The sequence below is a fragment of the Podarcis cretensis genome (assembly GCF_951804945.1).
Source record: "Podarcis cretensis genome assembly, chromosome: 2".
NCBI lineage: Eukaryota > Metazoa > Chordata > Lepidosauria > Squamata > Lacertidae > Podarcis > Podarcis cretensis.
The window spans coordinates 81,483,361-81,499,061 of NC_137171.1; the positions used below are offsets into that span (position 1 = coordinate 81,483,361).

General features: G+C 40.4%; 1 protein-coding gene across 3 annotated transcripts in view; it reads right to left on the reverse strand.

Moving 5' to 3' along the window:
- WNK2 (WNK lysine deficient protein kinase 2) overlaps positions 1-15,701 on the reverse strand; it is a 111,936-nt gene that overhangs the window by 48,517 nt on the left and 47,718 nt on the right. For 2 of the 3 annotated variants that reach the window (XM_079964929.1, XM_079964928.1), the window contains exons 9-12: positions 12,832-13,028; positions 8,154-8,306; positions 7,192-7,383; positions 1,106-1,657 (exon numbers count right to left, since the gene is read on the reverse strand). In XM_079964929.1, the coding sequence (XP_079821055.1) occupies positions 1,106-1,657; positions 7,192-7,383; positions 8,154-8,306; positions 12,832-13,028 (1,094 nt within the window). The remainder of the gene's footprint in view (positions 1-1,105; positions 1,658-7,191; positions 7,384-8,153; positions 8,307-12,831; positions 13,029-15,701) is intronic. The other variant, XM_079964930.1, reaches the window with a different exon arrangement.

Here is a 15,701-nt window from a genome sequence, read left to right on the forward strand (position 1 = left end):
GCCAATTTTTTCACATTCCCATGGCAAGACATAAAACATAAACATCTTCTGGTCAAGGCTCCTCATCATGTACCACAAGTCTCCTTTGAGAACAAATAAGGAATCATGAATCTAAGTCAAAACTGATAGATGTTTATCAGTATGTGACAGGCAATGCTTAAAGAGCTACCAGGCCTGGTGCAACTATTATGGAATCCAATGGGAGTGATACCATTGGTTCAGTGGAGGGTAGGTGGGAATCACATGAACTTAAGTTCTTCACAAACAATCTATGTGTACCAAATATATGGCTGAAGACAGAAACTTAGATACAGTAAAGCTGAAGGTACAGAACAATAGGTTGAGATGAAATGTTATGAATTTTAAGAAGGTGGACGATAATGATAAAATGCAATGGCTTCTTATAAAATTCCCATTTTTATCATTCTTAAGCAGTCTTCATTCTCATTATAATCTCATTTCTGCTCAAATTGTGGTTAATATTCTTTAATTCTATATTCTATTATAAACTTGTTTTATTAAGAGACTCCTATTTTCATCTCCGGTAAATGCTAATGCCGTAGGTTGCACTTCAGTGACCCTAAAAATCTGCAGTTGCAACAATGCAGAATAATATTTGTTACTATTATATATAAATATCCTCAAAATAATATTTCTGAAATTAGTCCCCAGTAAAAATCCCTTTGTTGAAGAACAGTCTGCTTTTAAAGCAATTTTGGTGGTATATAAGCAAAATTATAAATGAATTAAATATAAGTAGATCTGTGTAGATCACCTACTTATTTATTTCTTAATTACAAAAGCAAAATTTTCTTCACTGTTGATAAGATATTGTACCATCTCCTGCGACAGGAGATAGAAGATGGGGCACTTGATGCATGCCCATCAACTATCATTTGCCAGCCACTTGCTATATTCTTACTTTCCATCACCCTAAGACTTTTATTAAACAAATTCCTTTTCCAAAGTGACTGGTTTTCTGGTTCTACCTCCACAGGGCAAATTCCCCAATTTGCTTTTGTAATGAAACAGGCTACAGAACTGTTACTTAAGAGTGATACTCCTATGTTCTAGTACCGAGAAAGTCCAATGTCAAACAGATTACCTGATTACCAGCCCCAGATGCAGACATAGTCTGTTCTGAAGGATGAATTATGCTTGGTTGAAGTGACTGAGGAAGTGGAGGCAGCTGCTGTTGCTGCTGTTGTGAAACTGCTTGCATGTTCTGGGTGTGATGGGGAGAGGGAAGAACTTCATTCTGAATTATCTGCTGGAGGGTAGCCTGGTACATCTGCTGCTGGGAGAGCTGGGCTACTGCATGATGTGCTGGCAAAGCTGACACTCCTGGCGGAGCTACAGCGAGTAATGGTACTGGAGCAGCCGACATATTTGGCACAATTGTTTGGCAGGGCAAGACCAAGGAAGCCACAGAAGTATGAGGAAGGTTGACCGCTTGCATGGGCAGGGCAGGGGAATTTGATGTCAGTGGCAGAGCAGGGTTCATGGGGAAGCTTGGTAAAATCACAGCTGGAGGAAAATACTGAGAAGGAGCAGGTATAGGGGGCGCATTTGCAGCAGGTATATCAGACAAGTTTGGAGGGTGGCTATCAAGTCCTGCCAGAGGAGTAACTGCAGGAATGACGGGAAACTGAGGAATCTGAAAAAAAATATAATATTACGTGAATTGCAAAGAGCGTTCCAGGCTGGCACATTTGCCTTACTAATATGATAAGTACGATGAATAGTGATTTCCGCCCATTTTCTTGGTGTACGCAGAGAGCAAGCAAGATTGATTTTAGAACAAACAGAGAAGAAGACTTGAAAGCAACTGCGTGTTAATCTGAGCAGTTCAAAATTATTGCAAAGGAAACTTACTAATCATGCAGCAATCTATTAATAATCACTCGTTCTATGTACCTGCACTAGAAACATCTTTGGGCAGGTGTTTGGCACATCTCCCACACACAGGTTCTAAATACCGCTGCCCTGATTCAGAGTTTTTCTATACACATGTATAAAGTGTGTGTGTATATATATGTGTGTGTGTATGTGTATATATATATGTGCATAATATATACATACTATAGTGTATATGTAAATATGTATACTATACATATAGTATACATGGAGCTCCTATTTTGAACAGGCTTTCTTGTTCAGTTCAGCAGAGTGCCATGCTACACATAGAGACTCTTGTAACTTGAAGTGAAGGGAGAATTTCCTGACCCGAGCCAGCCCAGGCATTAGGCAGGGTGAGGCCCCACCACCTCCACCAGCATCATCAGCACCAATTTCAGGCAAGATCACATCCATTTTGGGCAATACCTCACTAAAAATTGGTGATCTTGCCTGAAATCAGGGTTGATGGCAGTGGTGCTTTTCTGCCAGCAGGGCGGAACTTCCAGTTTTGCCTTAAGCAGTGAAAAATGACACAACACCCCTGATTCTGCCCATATTGAAGTTTCTGCAAGTCACTGCAATGTTACAGCTAAGTCATGGCAAACTTATTTTCTTCTGCATGCAGCTTAATGTTTTCCACAAATCAAAATACTGTAGTGTTTCTCAAACTAGAAGTCTGTGCAAGGGTTTGCATGTTGTATCGGTAGAAGACCTGCAAGTGTTAAAATTCAGCATTTTCCAAAGTGAGGATTGGAAATCCACTAGAATCCTTGATAAGGAAGATGGGGGTGTTGAAATGTCCCAACTGCTGTAGGTTCTTTTATTCCAACTAGAGACGATGTGGTGTGGGGAAAGCAGGTATGCAAAGGATGGGGAGATAGAATACTGCAGTTTGTGTGGGTGGAAGCAATGCAGGGGATATAAGAGCTGGGAAAGCATCCTTAAGGAAGTTCAGGATGGGCAAAGCATGTTAGACTGAACACAATTAGAAGCTGGGATGCATATAGTTACATATAGTTTGAGAAACACTTAACTTGCATAATAAGCCTCTAATGCATGCCATTCAAGGTACTACATTTTATACATTATACATTTTTAAAAACTGGGTGATAACTATATACATATGATTAATCCTAATCATTACAAGCAGATATGCACAAAAGTGTTCAGCACTGAACAATTAAAAAAACCTCATTTAATGCATATATATATATATATATATATATATATATATACACACATACATACATACATATCACAGGATAGTATCTACTGAAGATATTAATCCTTGGAGTTACAGGGATGCAAACTGACATGCATTTGAATTTTCAGCACTAAACCATTTTTGGAAGCTCCTGCTTCCCTCATTTAATGCACATTTAAGTATTATTGCACACTAGCTTGTGTTCTAAAGATACTGGGGTATATTTTTTTTAAAAAATTGCTTGTATGTTTTAAAATAGTTTGCATTATTGAATAAAGGCAAGATCGCTCGGTTGTGTAAAATTTTGGAAATGTTAAGATTGATTATACAAGGATACAAATTGCACTTCTTTCATCACTTATGGTGACTAACAGTTGTATCTAGGTATAGAATGCATTTCTACTCCCATGTTTGCTTCCATATTGAATACTCTAGGATTCAGAGATGAAGCTATTTACTGCCCACTCTTATCTCCCTTTGATAATCTTTCTCTCCTCTATCTCTGAACAGCCAATCCATGTGGAAATTGAAAGCAATTAGCATTGGTGAGCACAAACTCTCTAATAGTATATGTATTATCTGAGGAGGCCTCAATTGGTAGCAGGAGAATTTAATTTGGGTATGGGATACAGACCAAGCTACCAGCAACTCAGCTTCTGAAAAAGAGCAGGACAAGTACCGTATCTCCTCAAGTGGAAAAAAGGCACGAGGGAATCTGAGCAGAAATCCAGAAGATAAGTGAGCCATTTTCCTTTGAGTAAGGAACAAAACCACTCTCTTCTTCTCTCTCTACCCCTCAATTATATGTCCATTCTTATATATTAAGCTAAGCATTTAGGGGGAAAGAACCAATTTCCTGGAATCCTAATTTTAATTTGATGTGGGCTTTAAGAGCAGCTGACATTTCCCCACTTTGTGGAAAAAACTGAGGGAATCAGAGTGTGAAGGGACTTCTGAAAATATTGTCTGAGCAATGTGTATGCCTCACTGTGTTCTGCATTTTTACTTTTCTCGTTCTTTTAGTTTTAAAAACATGGTGAGTGGCTTGATATTGCCAGTCCTACTACTACTGACCTAAAAAAATTATTTGCCACCTCTTTATTTGCCACCTCTTGAGAGCCAGTGTGGTGTAGTGGTTAAGAGCGGTAGTCTCATAATCTGGGGAACCGGGTTCGCGTCTCCGCTCCTCCACATGCAGCTGCTGGGTGACCTTGGGCAAGTCACACTTCTTTGAAGTCTCTCAGCCCCACTCACCCCACAGAGTGATTGTTGTGGGGGAGGAAGGGAAAGGAGAACGTTAGCCGCTTTGAGACTCCTTAAAGGGAGTGAAAGGCGGGATATCAAATCCAAACTCTTCTTCTTCTTCTTCTTCTTTATCCACACTCACCAGCACAGACAATCACATTCTTTCGGACTGAGATCATAAGGACTTGTCTGTGTGTTTGCACACGCGAGAATGCATGTGCAGTATGCACAGTGCTTCTTTGTGGACATGGATTTATCAATCTTTTCCTTCTTGTGCACCCTTTGTGTGTCATGGAATGCTGATCTCAAGAGTCACCCAACCTTACACTGGCTTTTGAGGAAAGGAAGGGGATGATGACAGGAAGCTGAAAAGCTAGAATTTGTGTGCAATATATTGCACACAACCATTGTCCTGAAGCAGACAGTTTCCTTCACAAATACTGGTGGAGCAATTACACTAAATGCTCAAAATTTAAAAAGTTTGTTGCACCAGCAAAATAAATGGACATAACAACTGGTGTAACTGTTCAGAAATATTTTGCAGAGATGTTGGAAAAAATAAAAATTGTGCATTATAGAGAGATACACCGACACATTTTTTTAGATTCAAGAAAAAATATATGAAAATGTAAATGCTTTCAAAATATGTGAGCACCTTCTCTCTCTCTCTCTCTCTCTCTCTCTCTCTCTCTCTCTCTTTAGGTAAGAGGCAAATGCATTTGAACCCAACATAAGGCAGTGTCAGCTATTACTTAACATGTGGATTTAACACAGGAAACAAAGTGCAGAAAAATCTAATCAGGCCAGGGACCCTGTCTTCAATAGGCATCTTCTGTTCTGGAACAAAGCATTGTGGGTTCCCCCTCCCCCATTTTGATACAGTCAGAAAAAGAGCAAAGGTACTTGTTCACCTTCAACTTATTGTTCAGAAAATCTATTATAAGCCACTGAAAAGCATCTATATTTCTGCTGCTGCTAAAGGAAGTAACAACCTGAGCACTACAATAAGAAATGAAGTCGGGGGAGGTGATGAAGGTAAGTGAGAGCTCATGGAGGGAAATGGAGTCATATTTTGTCCATCATGCAGAATTTTCAGTATCCATGGCCTGTCTACCCTACTACTAATTAAATTTTCAACAAAACAATTCAGAAAAATTAAGACCAAATGGAGGACAAGGAATGTAAATAACACAATTTATTCAAAGAAGCCCAAACATTATCTTTATTGCTATCTATTTTGGTTCACTGGTTGATTGGTCTTTGTTTTTGCTTCTCTTTGGTAATCCCTTTGTGTCAGCTGTTCTGTTGTTTTCACTGTCCTGCTTTGCTTTTCCTGTGGCTGGAAGTCTCTTTCCACTGTTCCCTACCTCAGTTGTTTTTGCATACATTCAGAAAATGCAAAGCAATAACAACAAATGGAGTGAGGAACATTAAAATACTAACTGGCTTATTATGGCACAGAACTTATTGTGGGCTAGAGGCCACGCTATCAGATCACAGACTCGTAGAGTTGGAAAGGAGCTTGAGAATCATCTAGTTCAAGCCCCTGCAAGGCAGGAATATGCAGCTGTCCCTTATGGGGATCAAAATTGCAACCTTGGCATTATCAGCACCTTCAGTAAGATCGTCTTCCATAAACACAGTTTTAACAATGAGTCCATAAGTGACTGTGGAGGCCAATTCTGGACCCACACGTCCTTCCACAGTGGGGACATTGGTTCCTGGGCAGGGGTTGAACATGATGTGGATTTGCCAAGCGTGCCTTCCTCCTAGCATGTTTCTCCCTTGTGTTCTGCGTTTGAGTGTCTTCAAAGCCCATGACACCTTTGGTAAAGGCTGTTCTCCAACTGGAGCGCTCGCAGCCAGCGTTTCCCAGTTGTCGGTGTTTATACTACTTTTTTTTAAGATTTGCCTTGAGACAGTCTTTAAACCTCTATTGTTGACCACCAGAATTACACTTTCCATTTTTAAGTTCAGAATAGAGTAGTTGCTTTGGAAGACGATAATCAGGCATCCCACACTCTAACCAGCTGAGCTATCCACATAACACAAAGCCAGTAAACCATGGCTTACTTCAACAGAACAGACAATGGAAAGTGTGCCTCTGGATTTTTTCAGTAACAGTGGCCATGTCTGGGCTGGTTTCAACAACTGGAAGACCAGTTCCAGATACTGGTACTTAGAAACTACTCCTCAGCCCCACAGCATTTTTGGCATCGCATCCTAGACATTTCCACTTTATCTCCCATGCTTTTAAACATCTATATGAATTGACTGCACTAGGTTATCCGGGGGTTTGGAACAATGCCTCATTTGTATGCAGATGATGCCCAGCTCAGTTTCTCCTTCATATCTGAGGCAACGGAAGTGCTAAATCAGTGACTGGGACCAATGATGGATGTGGTTCAATAAGCTGAAGTTCAATCCTGACAAGCCACAGTTTTGGTTCAAATACATTCTCTTTCTTCTCTTATAGTTAAAACCTAGAATTTTTGTTTGCTTTTCCTACTTTTATATTATTCTTGGGAGAGAAACAATTTGCTCTGCTTTATAAATGATACCGTTTGCATATTATAACCACCCCTTCTCTTTTGTGTCAGTATTTAGATTGAAAGTCTTCAGGCAATGATGTATCTCCTTTAACTTTTTTGGATGTGCTCAATTTATTTTATGCACTATACAATTAAGTAATAAAAATAAATTTCCTAAGCAAGATGCAAATGCACAGAAGCCACACACTAATTGCGAAGCCTGCCATACAAACTATTAGCTGTGAAGTTCTACCAAAAATAATTACTTATAACAAAATAAATAATGCTTATTGAATTTGAAGGTCAGCTTACCTGGCCAGGTGGGACTGTTGGAAGTTGCTGCACAGGGGGAATCTGCAGAGGTGTGAGAGATGCATTGCTAGCTGCCACCTGAGAACTGGGAGTTTGATACTGGGGCAATAGGTGAGGTGCAGGTTGCTGCACTGGGCAAATGGGCTGGTTGGCTAGAACATGCTGTAGAGGAGCTGGAGGTGGGATGGACTGCTGGTAGAGAGAAAAAGGGAATACACTGTAAGTTCCCAAAGTGCTCTGGCCATGGGGGATAACTTATTTGTCATAGGCACTACCTGATACCTCAACATAGGTGCCAACAACAGCAACAACAACAGCAGCAGCAGCAGCAACATTCTACCCCCCTCTCTGTACCAGCTAAAGTGCTAAGAAAATAATAAATTAACACTGTTAAGAGAAAAGTTGAGGGGGGAAAAGCCATCGCCTACCACCTGCAGACTGGCTGAATCATGCCATAGTGATATAGCATCATTCCATTGTGCATTGTGTCCCAGGACTGCACCAGAGGAGCAGCATGTTCAGATTCCACATCCCTCACAGAAAATCACCAACTACCTCCACGGTTTTGTGAGAAATGAAGCAACATGGAAACTGCAGAGGTGCTATCTGGGTCAGTACTAGGTAGGTCACCCAAAGTTATGATGGATGAAACCTTATTTTCCATCTCCAAAGAATGAAATGTATCCTCTCCTCCTGGTCATGGAAGAAAATTGAGGAGATGAGCTGTGCAAAGGACCGCAGGTAGGGATGGAGGCTTAAAAATTCAGCGCTCCCTGTCTTTCTTGCATATTAAATGGATGCAGCATAATTATAACAACTCATTTTAGAATTTGAGCACTGCATTTGAAGATTACACCACACTTGTAATAATGCACAAGCAGGCTTGATATAAAGGGTAATAAAACACCCCTATGTTTATTCAGCATCTTCACTTAAAAGCAAAACAACAACTAACTACTTACCTGCTGGCTGGCTAACACAGGCTGTGATTGTCTCATCTGGACAGGGGCAACGGAGGTGGGATGGACGAGAGGGAATGGGATTGCTGGTTCTTGATAATGTTGTGGTCGCTGAGAGACAACAGCAGGTGGAGCCTGAACCACTGGAAGTCCAGGCTGAAGGGAAGAAAGGGGGGGAAACTACTTTAGAAAACTACAACCTGCAAAAATTATTGGCTGTCAGGACAGCCAAGTTGTGTTCTGAATCACTCCTTAAAGGCAATCTCGTAGCTGTTCAAGAAGTGAGGTCCATAAACTGAGTGGACCTTTTCCTATGGTAAGCAGCGACGACAAAACTCAACACCCAAGTTTTGTAACCCATACTTGGTAGAAAATACAGAAAAGACGGCACAGGAGTTATGGCTGAAAGGATGGAACAAAGCTGCTGGAACCTCAATTCCAGTGCTGTGATCCTATGAATACCTTGAATACAGTATACCCAAAATGTGTCCACAAGAAACAATAACGATGTATGCATACATGCTAAGAACATAACCTGCAGGTGCAGTAAATGTTTACTGGAGACCTCCGTGCTTCCCTTGTAAGTGGGCAAGGAGATTTCTTTCTTTCTCTTTTTCTAAAAAAAATCTTTAATAAGTATGAGCATTGGAGCAGAAAGTCACAGATGGCTTTCTGTTTTTTATAGCCTTCATTTACACTGTTCTCTGCCTTAACAATGCCCAAGCTGGCTGGTGTCATGGTGTCCACTGTTTCCACGAAGGCATGCAAACTTGCTACTCGAGCAATTAGCACTAAACGGAGGCAATTATCTTATGCCTGTGAGACAAGGCAAGAGTGGGATGAGACTTTATTTATTTATTTTACAACTGATGCAATCTGCCTTTTAGCCCATTATGGCTCACAAGAGAAGTATATTAAAATATGAACATTCAAACAAACAAATATTCACACTAAAGCAACTAGCAATAAAAGCAAGGTTGTAAAACCCAAGCATATTGCGTGATGCCTATACTTCCCTTTTCCCTATGACTCAGATGACAGGTGTGGGAAAACCCTGGAAGCATGATTATGGTACTGAGAAATGGTAGGGGGATTGAAGGGTAGGGGGAAAGAGAGTGGAGAGGAAACTGAGGCATGCTGACCTGCACTGAATCTCCAAGTCACCACCAACAGTTCCTAGCAGTTCCACATGAAGGTAAATAATGTATTTACAGTGCACTAGTGACCATTTATTTCTTGGGATTGTCAGAATGAGTCAAACCAGATGGGGGACAGGAGATTTGCCATTAGATCTCCTGACCTTTTGACTGTTTACATATTACTGGCTTAAAACACAGAAAGGCTCATACTTATTTTCAATTCAGACTGAAGCTGGTTTTGGGGTTGAAATGCATCAGAACACAGTGTTTCAGAATAAATGACAGGATAGATATGGATTGTGGCTAACTGCTTCTCAAACCAGAAGTGGATGCAATATAAATGGGTGTGTGTACACAGCCTTCCTTAAACCAACAAAAGCAAGCAAGGAGTGTGTGTGTGTGTGTGGAATTTGAGCAGGACCAGTTACAGGGGTAAGGGAGATTAACTTCACATATGCCAAAATTCCCCTCCCTGCAGAAGCTAATATTTCCCCCCTACACGAGGTCTAAACATACAGCTTACTTTTCAACTATCTTCCTTTTGTGGGTGGTGTTTTTTGTTTTTTAAAGGAAATGCTGGAGCATCCCATCATGGCTCTCTTGCATCCCATCTAGTTGGACTCTAAGATGTTATGGGAGGGTGGGGGAGAAGGTGATAAAGCAGAGAGCAGGCACACTAGGGCATCCATGCACCAGTCAGATTACAGAATAATGTTTAGTTTTTAAAAGGAGAGGTGTCAAAGACTCAACCCTTTCTGAGAACATTTTCACTATTTCCAAAATGTATGGCAGAGTGTGGACTGGTTGTGGTGAGGGGAAATTATTCAATTCATTCTCTCCAGGGCGCTGAAAAGTAATAAATGAATAGCCCCATAAGCTGATGCCTGCCCACAGCATATTTCCTTCCCCGACTAACTTCAGTGGTTGGGCACTAATGCCATAGAGAAGTCTTGTTTGTTCAATAGTCTCCTCTACCTGAACAGCTTACGCAACCATGAAAAATGCATAAACAAAAATGACTTTAAAGAAAAGAGAATTGAAACACATAAAATACACCTTAAATTTTCATGAAAGGCAGGCAAGTAATTAAAAACAGCTGATAAACTTTGGGGGAGGAGGAGGTTTGCAACTAAAAGCATGCTGTAACACATTAGGAAAGGGAGAAGGTACTACACATGTGAGTTGCTTTATATTTTTATGAATGAATAAAAAACAGCCATGTTAGCACTCGGTAGTCTATGAGTTGATAAAGAGCAGCTTTTTTGCAGAAATAAAAATGGCTAGCCAAAAACAAATAATGGCTTGTTAAAAAAAATAAAATAGCATTATTATTTTTTTACAGAAAGGCAGGAACCCTATACAAAACATCAGAATGTATGTGGCTGGATGCTGAATGAAAACTTGATGAGTTAAAAGCCATATTACAAAGGATGACTTCTGGCACTTTTCTTTCTAAGTGATTAATAGGAATATGTTATATGTCAAAAAGTCCTCATTAAAACATAATGTCATCTATTTGAAGTCTTACTCTGATGTAAACGGTGTTGAAGAAAAAAATGAAACAAAACTGATCAAATATAAATAATTGTTGTGATGACTAAAATCAAGCAAAGTGCATCTTTATGAAAAAGTATTTTACTTTTTAAGAGTTTTCATTTAGATAAAAAAGCAATAACCCATGTATCTCACAAATGTCAAGTTAAAATATTTTACTTTTTAAAAGTATTAGGAGTGTCACATCCATACTTCACAACTGAAAATCAAATGTTGGGTGGGCACTGAGGCACCCAGCTACATTGTTGAATTTTGCAATTGCACAAATTTGCAGGCCTTTTGCTTTATATAATAAAGCAGCAAGATAAGATTAAAACTTACAAGGTAGATAGTACATTTATCTGAGGAACCGTTGCAACAGCAAAGGAAGGCTGGTACAATCACCAAAGCTATTCCCCTCCCCCGGGTTAAGAAAGCGATGCTGTCATGGAATTCATGGGACCATACAAACTAAGTACACCTTAGGTTTTATTACAGGCATTTTGGAGAGAGAAAAGGGGAAAGTAGGGCAAGCATGACTTTTCTAATTGATTGAAAGTCATTCCGGGTCAAACAGGATGCATTCAGTATCATTCCTGGAATTGTTCAGTCTTCTAAGTCAAGCGAGGAAGCAATGAGGCATTCCACCTACCACAGCTCTGGCATCTTTTTTACAAGCTAGGCTGCTCCCAATGTTTGGTAGGCCTTCAGTCAGGTAGTCATTCTGCATCACCGACGTCTGATCTGGACCAAGCTTGTGGCAACACTGGGTACATTCTGCCTTGCTGGTTTGTTCAGAAATAAATTCTGAATATGGGGTTTTCGTAGGCGTGCTTGCTGTTTTTACTGAGGCAGAGCTATTTTGTGGGTTAATTAGATGCTGCACAGATTCATTTAATAAAGACAGGTCTAAACTTTTGCCATAAAGCTTACTAGTTTCATGATGTGGTTGAGATGCAGAGCTGGTTTTTAGACTATTGCAGAGGACGGAAGGAATGTGTATAGCACATTTAAGAGGCATTAATAATTCAGTTTTGTTCAGATCTGCTCCAGAAAGCAGCAGATGAGCCAAGCACTCATGGCAGGTTGGTTTAATGAGCATAAACTCGGCAGAATTTGAAGACTTCCACAATCCCGGTAGCTGTGATTCACTGATTTCATTTTCCTTCTCCTGCAATGGTTTTAGGCTTGATCCCAGCAGTTCTGCTGTAAGAGGCATCGCATGTGGTGTCAAAGCCACCACTGAATCACTATGGCGACGGCAACTGAAGGAACTGCTGTGCAACGCAGGTAGCAAATACTGTCGAGTACAGAAGCACTGTGTCCCAGGGGTCTCTGAGGAGGAGCACACAAGGCACGTGCCAGCTTTGTCATTGAATAAGACTGAAGGTTCGTGTTCGGCTTCTCGCTGCTCTTCTTGCAGTAACAGTTCCATTAATTTTTGCTGGTTGTTGAAACAGGAGCATGAGAGCAAGTGTGAATGACTTCCTAGGTACTGGTTGTTAGATTTAGGAGCTTCTACAACAGAAGTGCTTCTTCGCCTCTCTGAAATATTCAGTCCAACTAAAGAGCTACACAGGTACTGAACAGATGCCTGGCCTTTAGAACAGCTGGAAGAAATATCTGACCCGAAAGATTCTTGAGAAAATGAAGGAACAATAATATGTGGCTATAGAGACAGCGAGAAAACACAGCAAATGAGAGAATGCTTAAAACAATAACGTTTAGGGGTAATTTGGTTACAGTTAAACTAATAAACACATTTGGGTTGAATTAAATGTATTGCACCTGGTTAGTTTGTTAGAGTACACTAGCTAAAGCAAACATACATACTGAGTAGATAAGCATATGTGTTTTTATGGCACCAATTCATATATATGGGGGGAGCTTCATATATTTATGTGGGGAAACTGGACTCAGAGTCTAGAATCTGAAAAAGAATTTGTTCTTAAAGGTTATATGTGGGGATCCATAAATATAAAGTATTTTAAGGAAACTGTTATGCTTACAACTGAAGGCTGCTGGTAGGGTCCCAGCTGCTGAAGACCATGGGGCAAAGTCTGGCTTTCGCTGAGAGGTGGGCTATAAACCCGCTGAATTGCAGGAGGTATTGCATCAGGCATAGATGAGTAGATGACACTTTGCTGGCTGCTCTGGGAGTCTGAATACACGGTTGATCCCTGCCCACTGTCGAATGTGCTATCAGCTGAAGGATGATGGGGGGGGGGGAAATAAAGGGTGTGTTAAAAATCAAAGGAACTTAGTTCTGATCCCCAACTCACTGATGTCCCAGCTAGTCTGCAACAATGCAATGCCTATGTAATGGTGTGCTAGTGCAGTAGCCCATATACCTTCTCCTAAAATTATAATGCATTTATCAGCTTGCACAGCATGTCTCAGAATTGGCCCACTGCTCAAATTCACTTTAGTTGTTATACACTAAACGGCTGTTGGGTTACTTTCTCTACCAATTTTCTCATTGCCATCTTTATCTGGATAGAGCCATACTGAAAAATTCATGTCAAGTCTAGCATGTTTTGCTCATTTATGTCTACCAGACACTATTACAGACCCATAGCACAGTGGATTTGATTATGATTTCAACTTGGCATGAGTTAGCTGAACACCTTGCTGGAATATTTTTTTCTCCTGTATTTTTAATTCTCTTTTATTCAGTGATGATATTACAAATCCCAAGGGGCCATATATACAGGACTGAAGCAGTAAAGTGTGCTGGAATTTTGTTATTGCAAATTTCCTCTAAAGTAGGTGTGGAATTAGGGGAAAATATTAAATGTAGGAGTGGGGTGGATGGATGGATGAAAGGAAGGAACTGTTCAGCAGCCTGCTTGCATACTCCCCTGCTTTGAACCTTAAATCAGCCTTTACGCTTTGACTTTATAGGAAATCATCATGGCCATAGCATGTCATTCAAGTCAATGTTAATGTGGAGTATTCAATAGATATTTATTGGTGCAGTCCAAAGTCCTGGTCATGCTGACACTACAATCTCTTTTCTATACAGCTCAGCGCTTTGAATGAGAATGGATGTTGGTGATTCTGTGTTATATTTCCTCTGCTCATAGAAAGGAGCAAAGAAGCATAGAATATGGGCTGCATGCAAAACAAGTGTGAGCAGACTCCGGCTTACTAATGCCCATCAGTAAAATATTTTTTTATATATATACTTTTAGTAAAGCTGAAGGACATGTAGTAGAAAAAAACAGAAGTAATTTGGGTGCATTACTTTCTGAGTGATAGAAATACAAAGAGTGCTTTGTTCTATTGTTATTTGTTGCTGGGAGAAAACAACTTAAGTATTAAAGTTCAAGTGCCATTTGCTCTGCAATGAGAAATGGCAAAGAACAAAGAATTTTCTTGTGAAAGAGTGAGTTCAGTTTACTTTATATCGGGGTGAAGAACCTCCAACCCAGGGGTCAGATCTGGTAAGGTTTCAATTTGGCCCACATCACCTTTCCTCCCCAAACTATGCACACCTGCCCCACACCTGACACCATATGTGGTAATATGTGTGGGGCTGTACAGACACAGCTGGATTGGCTGCCCTACCAAGTTCCCTGCAAGGAGCTCAACCACTTAGCCAATCCTTGCAGAAAGCAGTTTTGCTAGCCCTGTGCTTGATGCTTTTTCCAAGTATAGGGCTGGCAAAGCCCCATGTACTGCGGTCCCCAAGCACCCAACAGCCAGCTGGCTGTCAAATACTTGGGAAGCACCGTGGAAGAGACTTTGACAAGTGGGCAAGAGAATCTGCCTGTTAATTTCATAAGAACATCAGGTGACTGACAGGTCACTTGCCCAAGCTGGCCTGCAGAGTTGGAGGAGATAGTGGGCAAAGAAATTCCCCAACCTTGCTTTATATGAATGCTTCCTGCCCTAGTTTCTGCTTTTACAACAAGGACACTAGCTTATTTAACCATAACCCTAAAGCAATTTGATCCCAGCTAACCAAGCAATTTTTTTTCTGCCCCAATGGCCCTACTGATCTTGGCAGTGGCAGCAAAAAGAGGGGGAGCAGACAAAGCACTGGGGAGGGCAGAGCCCAGGAAACTGGCTATCAGATTGATCAGCTGATGAGCAGAGAATGGGCAACAGCCCTCCTTCTCAGCTGATGTGCTTTAAATATGTCTTTGGAGTGTGGAATGTTTAAACACTATGCTATGTTATTGTATAGCTGATATCAACAGTCCAGCATCTCCAAGTTTGATAGGGTACTATATTATTAAAATAGTTTCTCTTTACAAAGCAGAAAAAGGAACATATGCCACACAATTCTTAACTGGAGCCAAAATCAAGCTCAGGCTTAATAAAAGTATTTGGGAAGTTACATTTCTTCTGATTTTGGGGGATTCAGTTCTAGCTCTCATAGGTTTGGGCCAAATCAAACCATTAGCTGATGAAAATTCATCATGGTCCAATCAATCTTCCTTTTAGTGGGGTGGGAGAAGCCACTTCAAGTTTTGCTCATGTAATTGTTTATAAGAAAGACTCCATGTATTTTATAATGTAGAGATGTTTACAGCATAGATATTTTAATCTATTACAGAAATTATTTGTAACCACAAATGGGGTGCGGGGAGTGTAACTATACAGAGCTGAAGTAGCAGTAGGAAGCCAAGTCTGGATTTTTATGGCTCATCATGTCGTACAGAGATGCTAAATTATTTATCTTCATTTCTGCCTTCTTTGAGTATCACAGGCAGCGTAAAGGAAATTATTTATAGGGCTTTTAGACACAAAAGCACTATGCTACCATCCAAATAGCATATGATACTGGTGCTTTAAAGTACAGCAAAAAAAAATTTAAAATGGAAGTGGTGGGATTAAACGGCATCTTATTTTTAAACATATTTATGTTTTG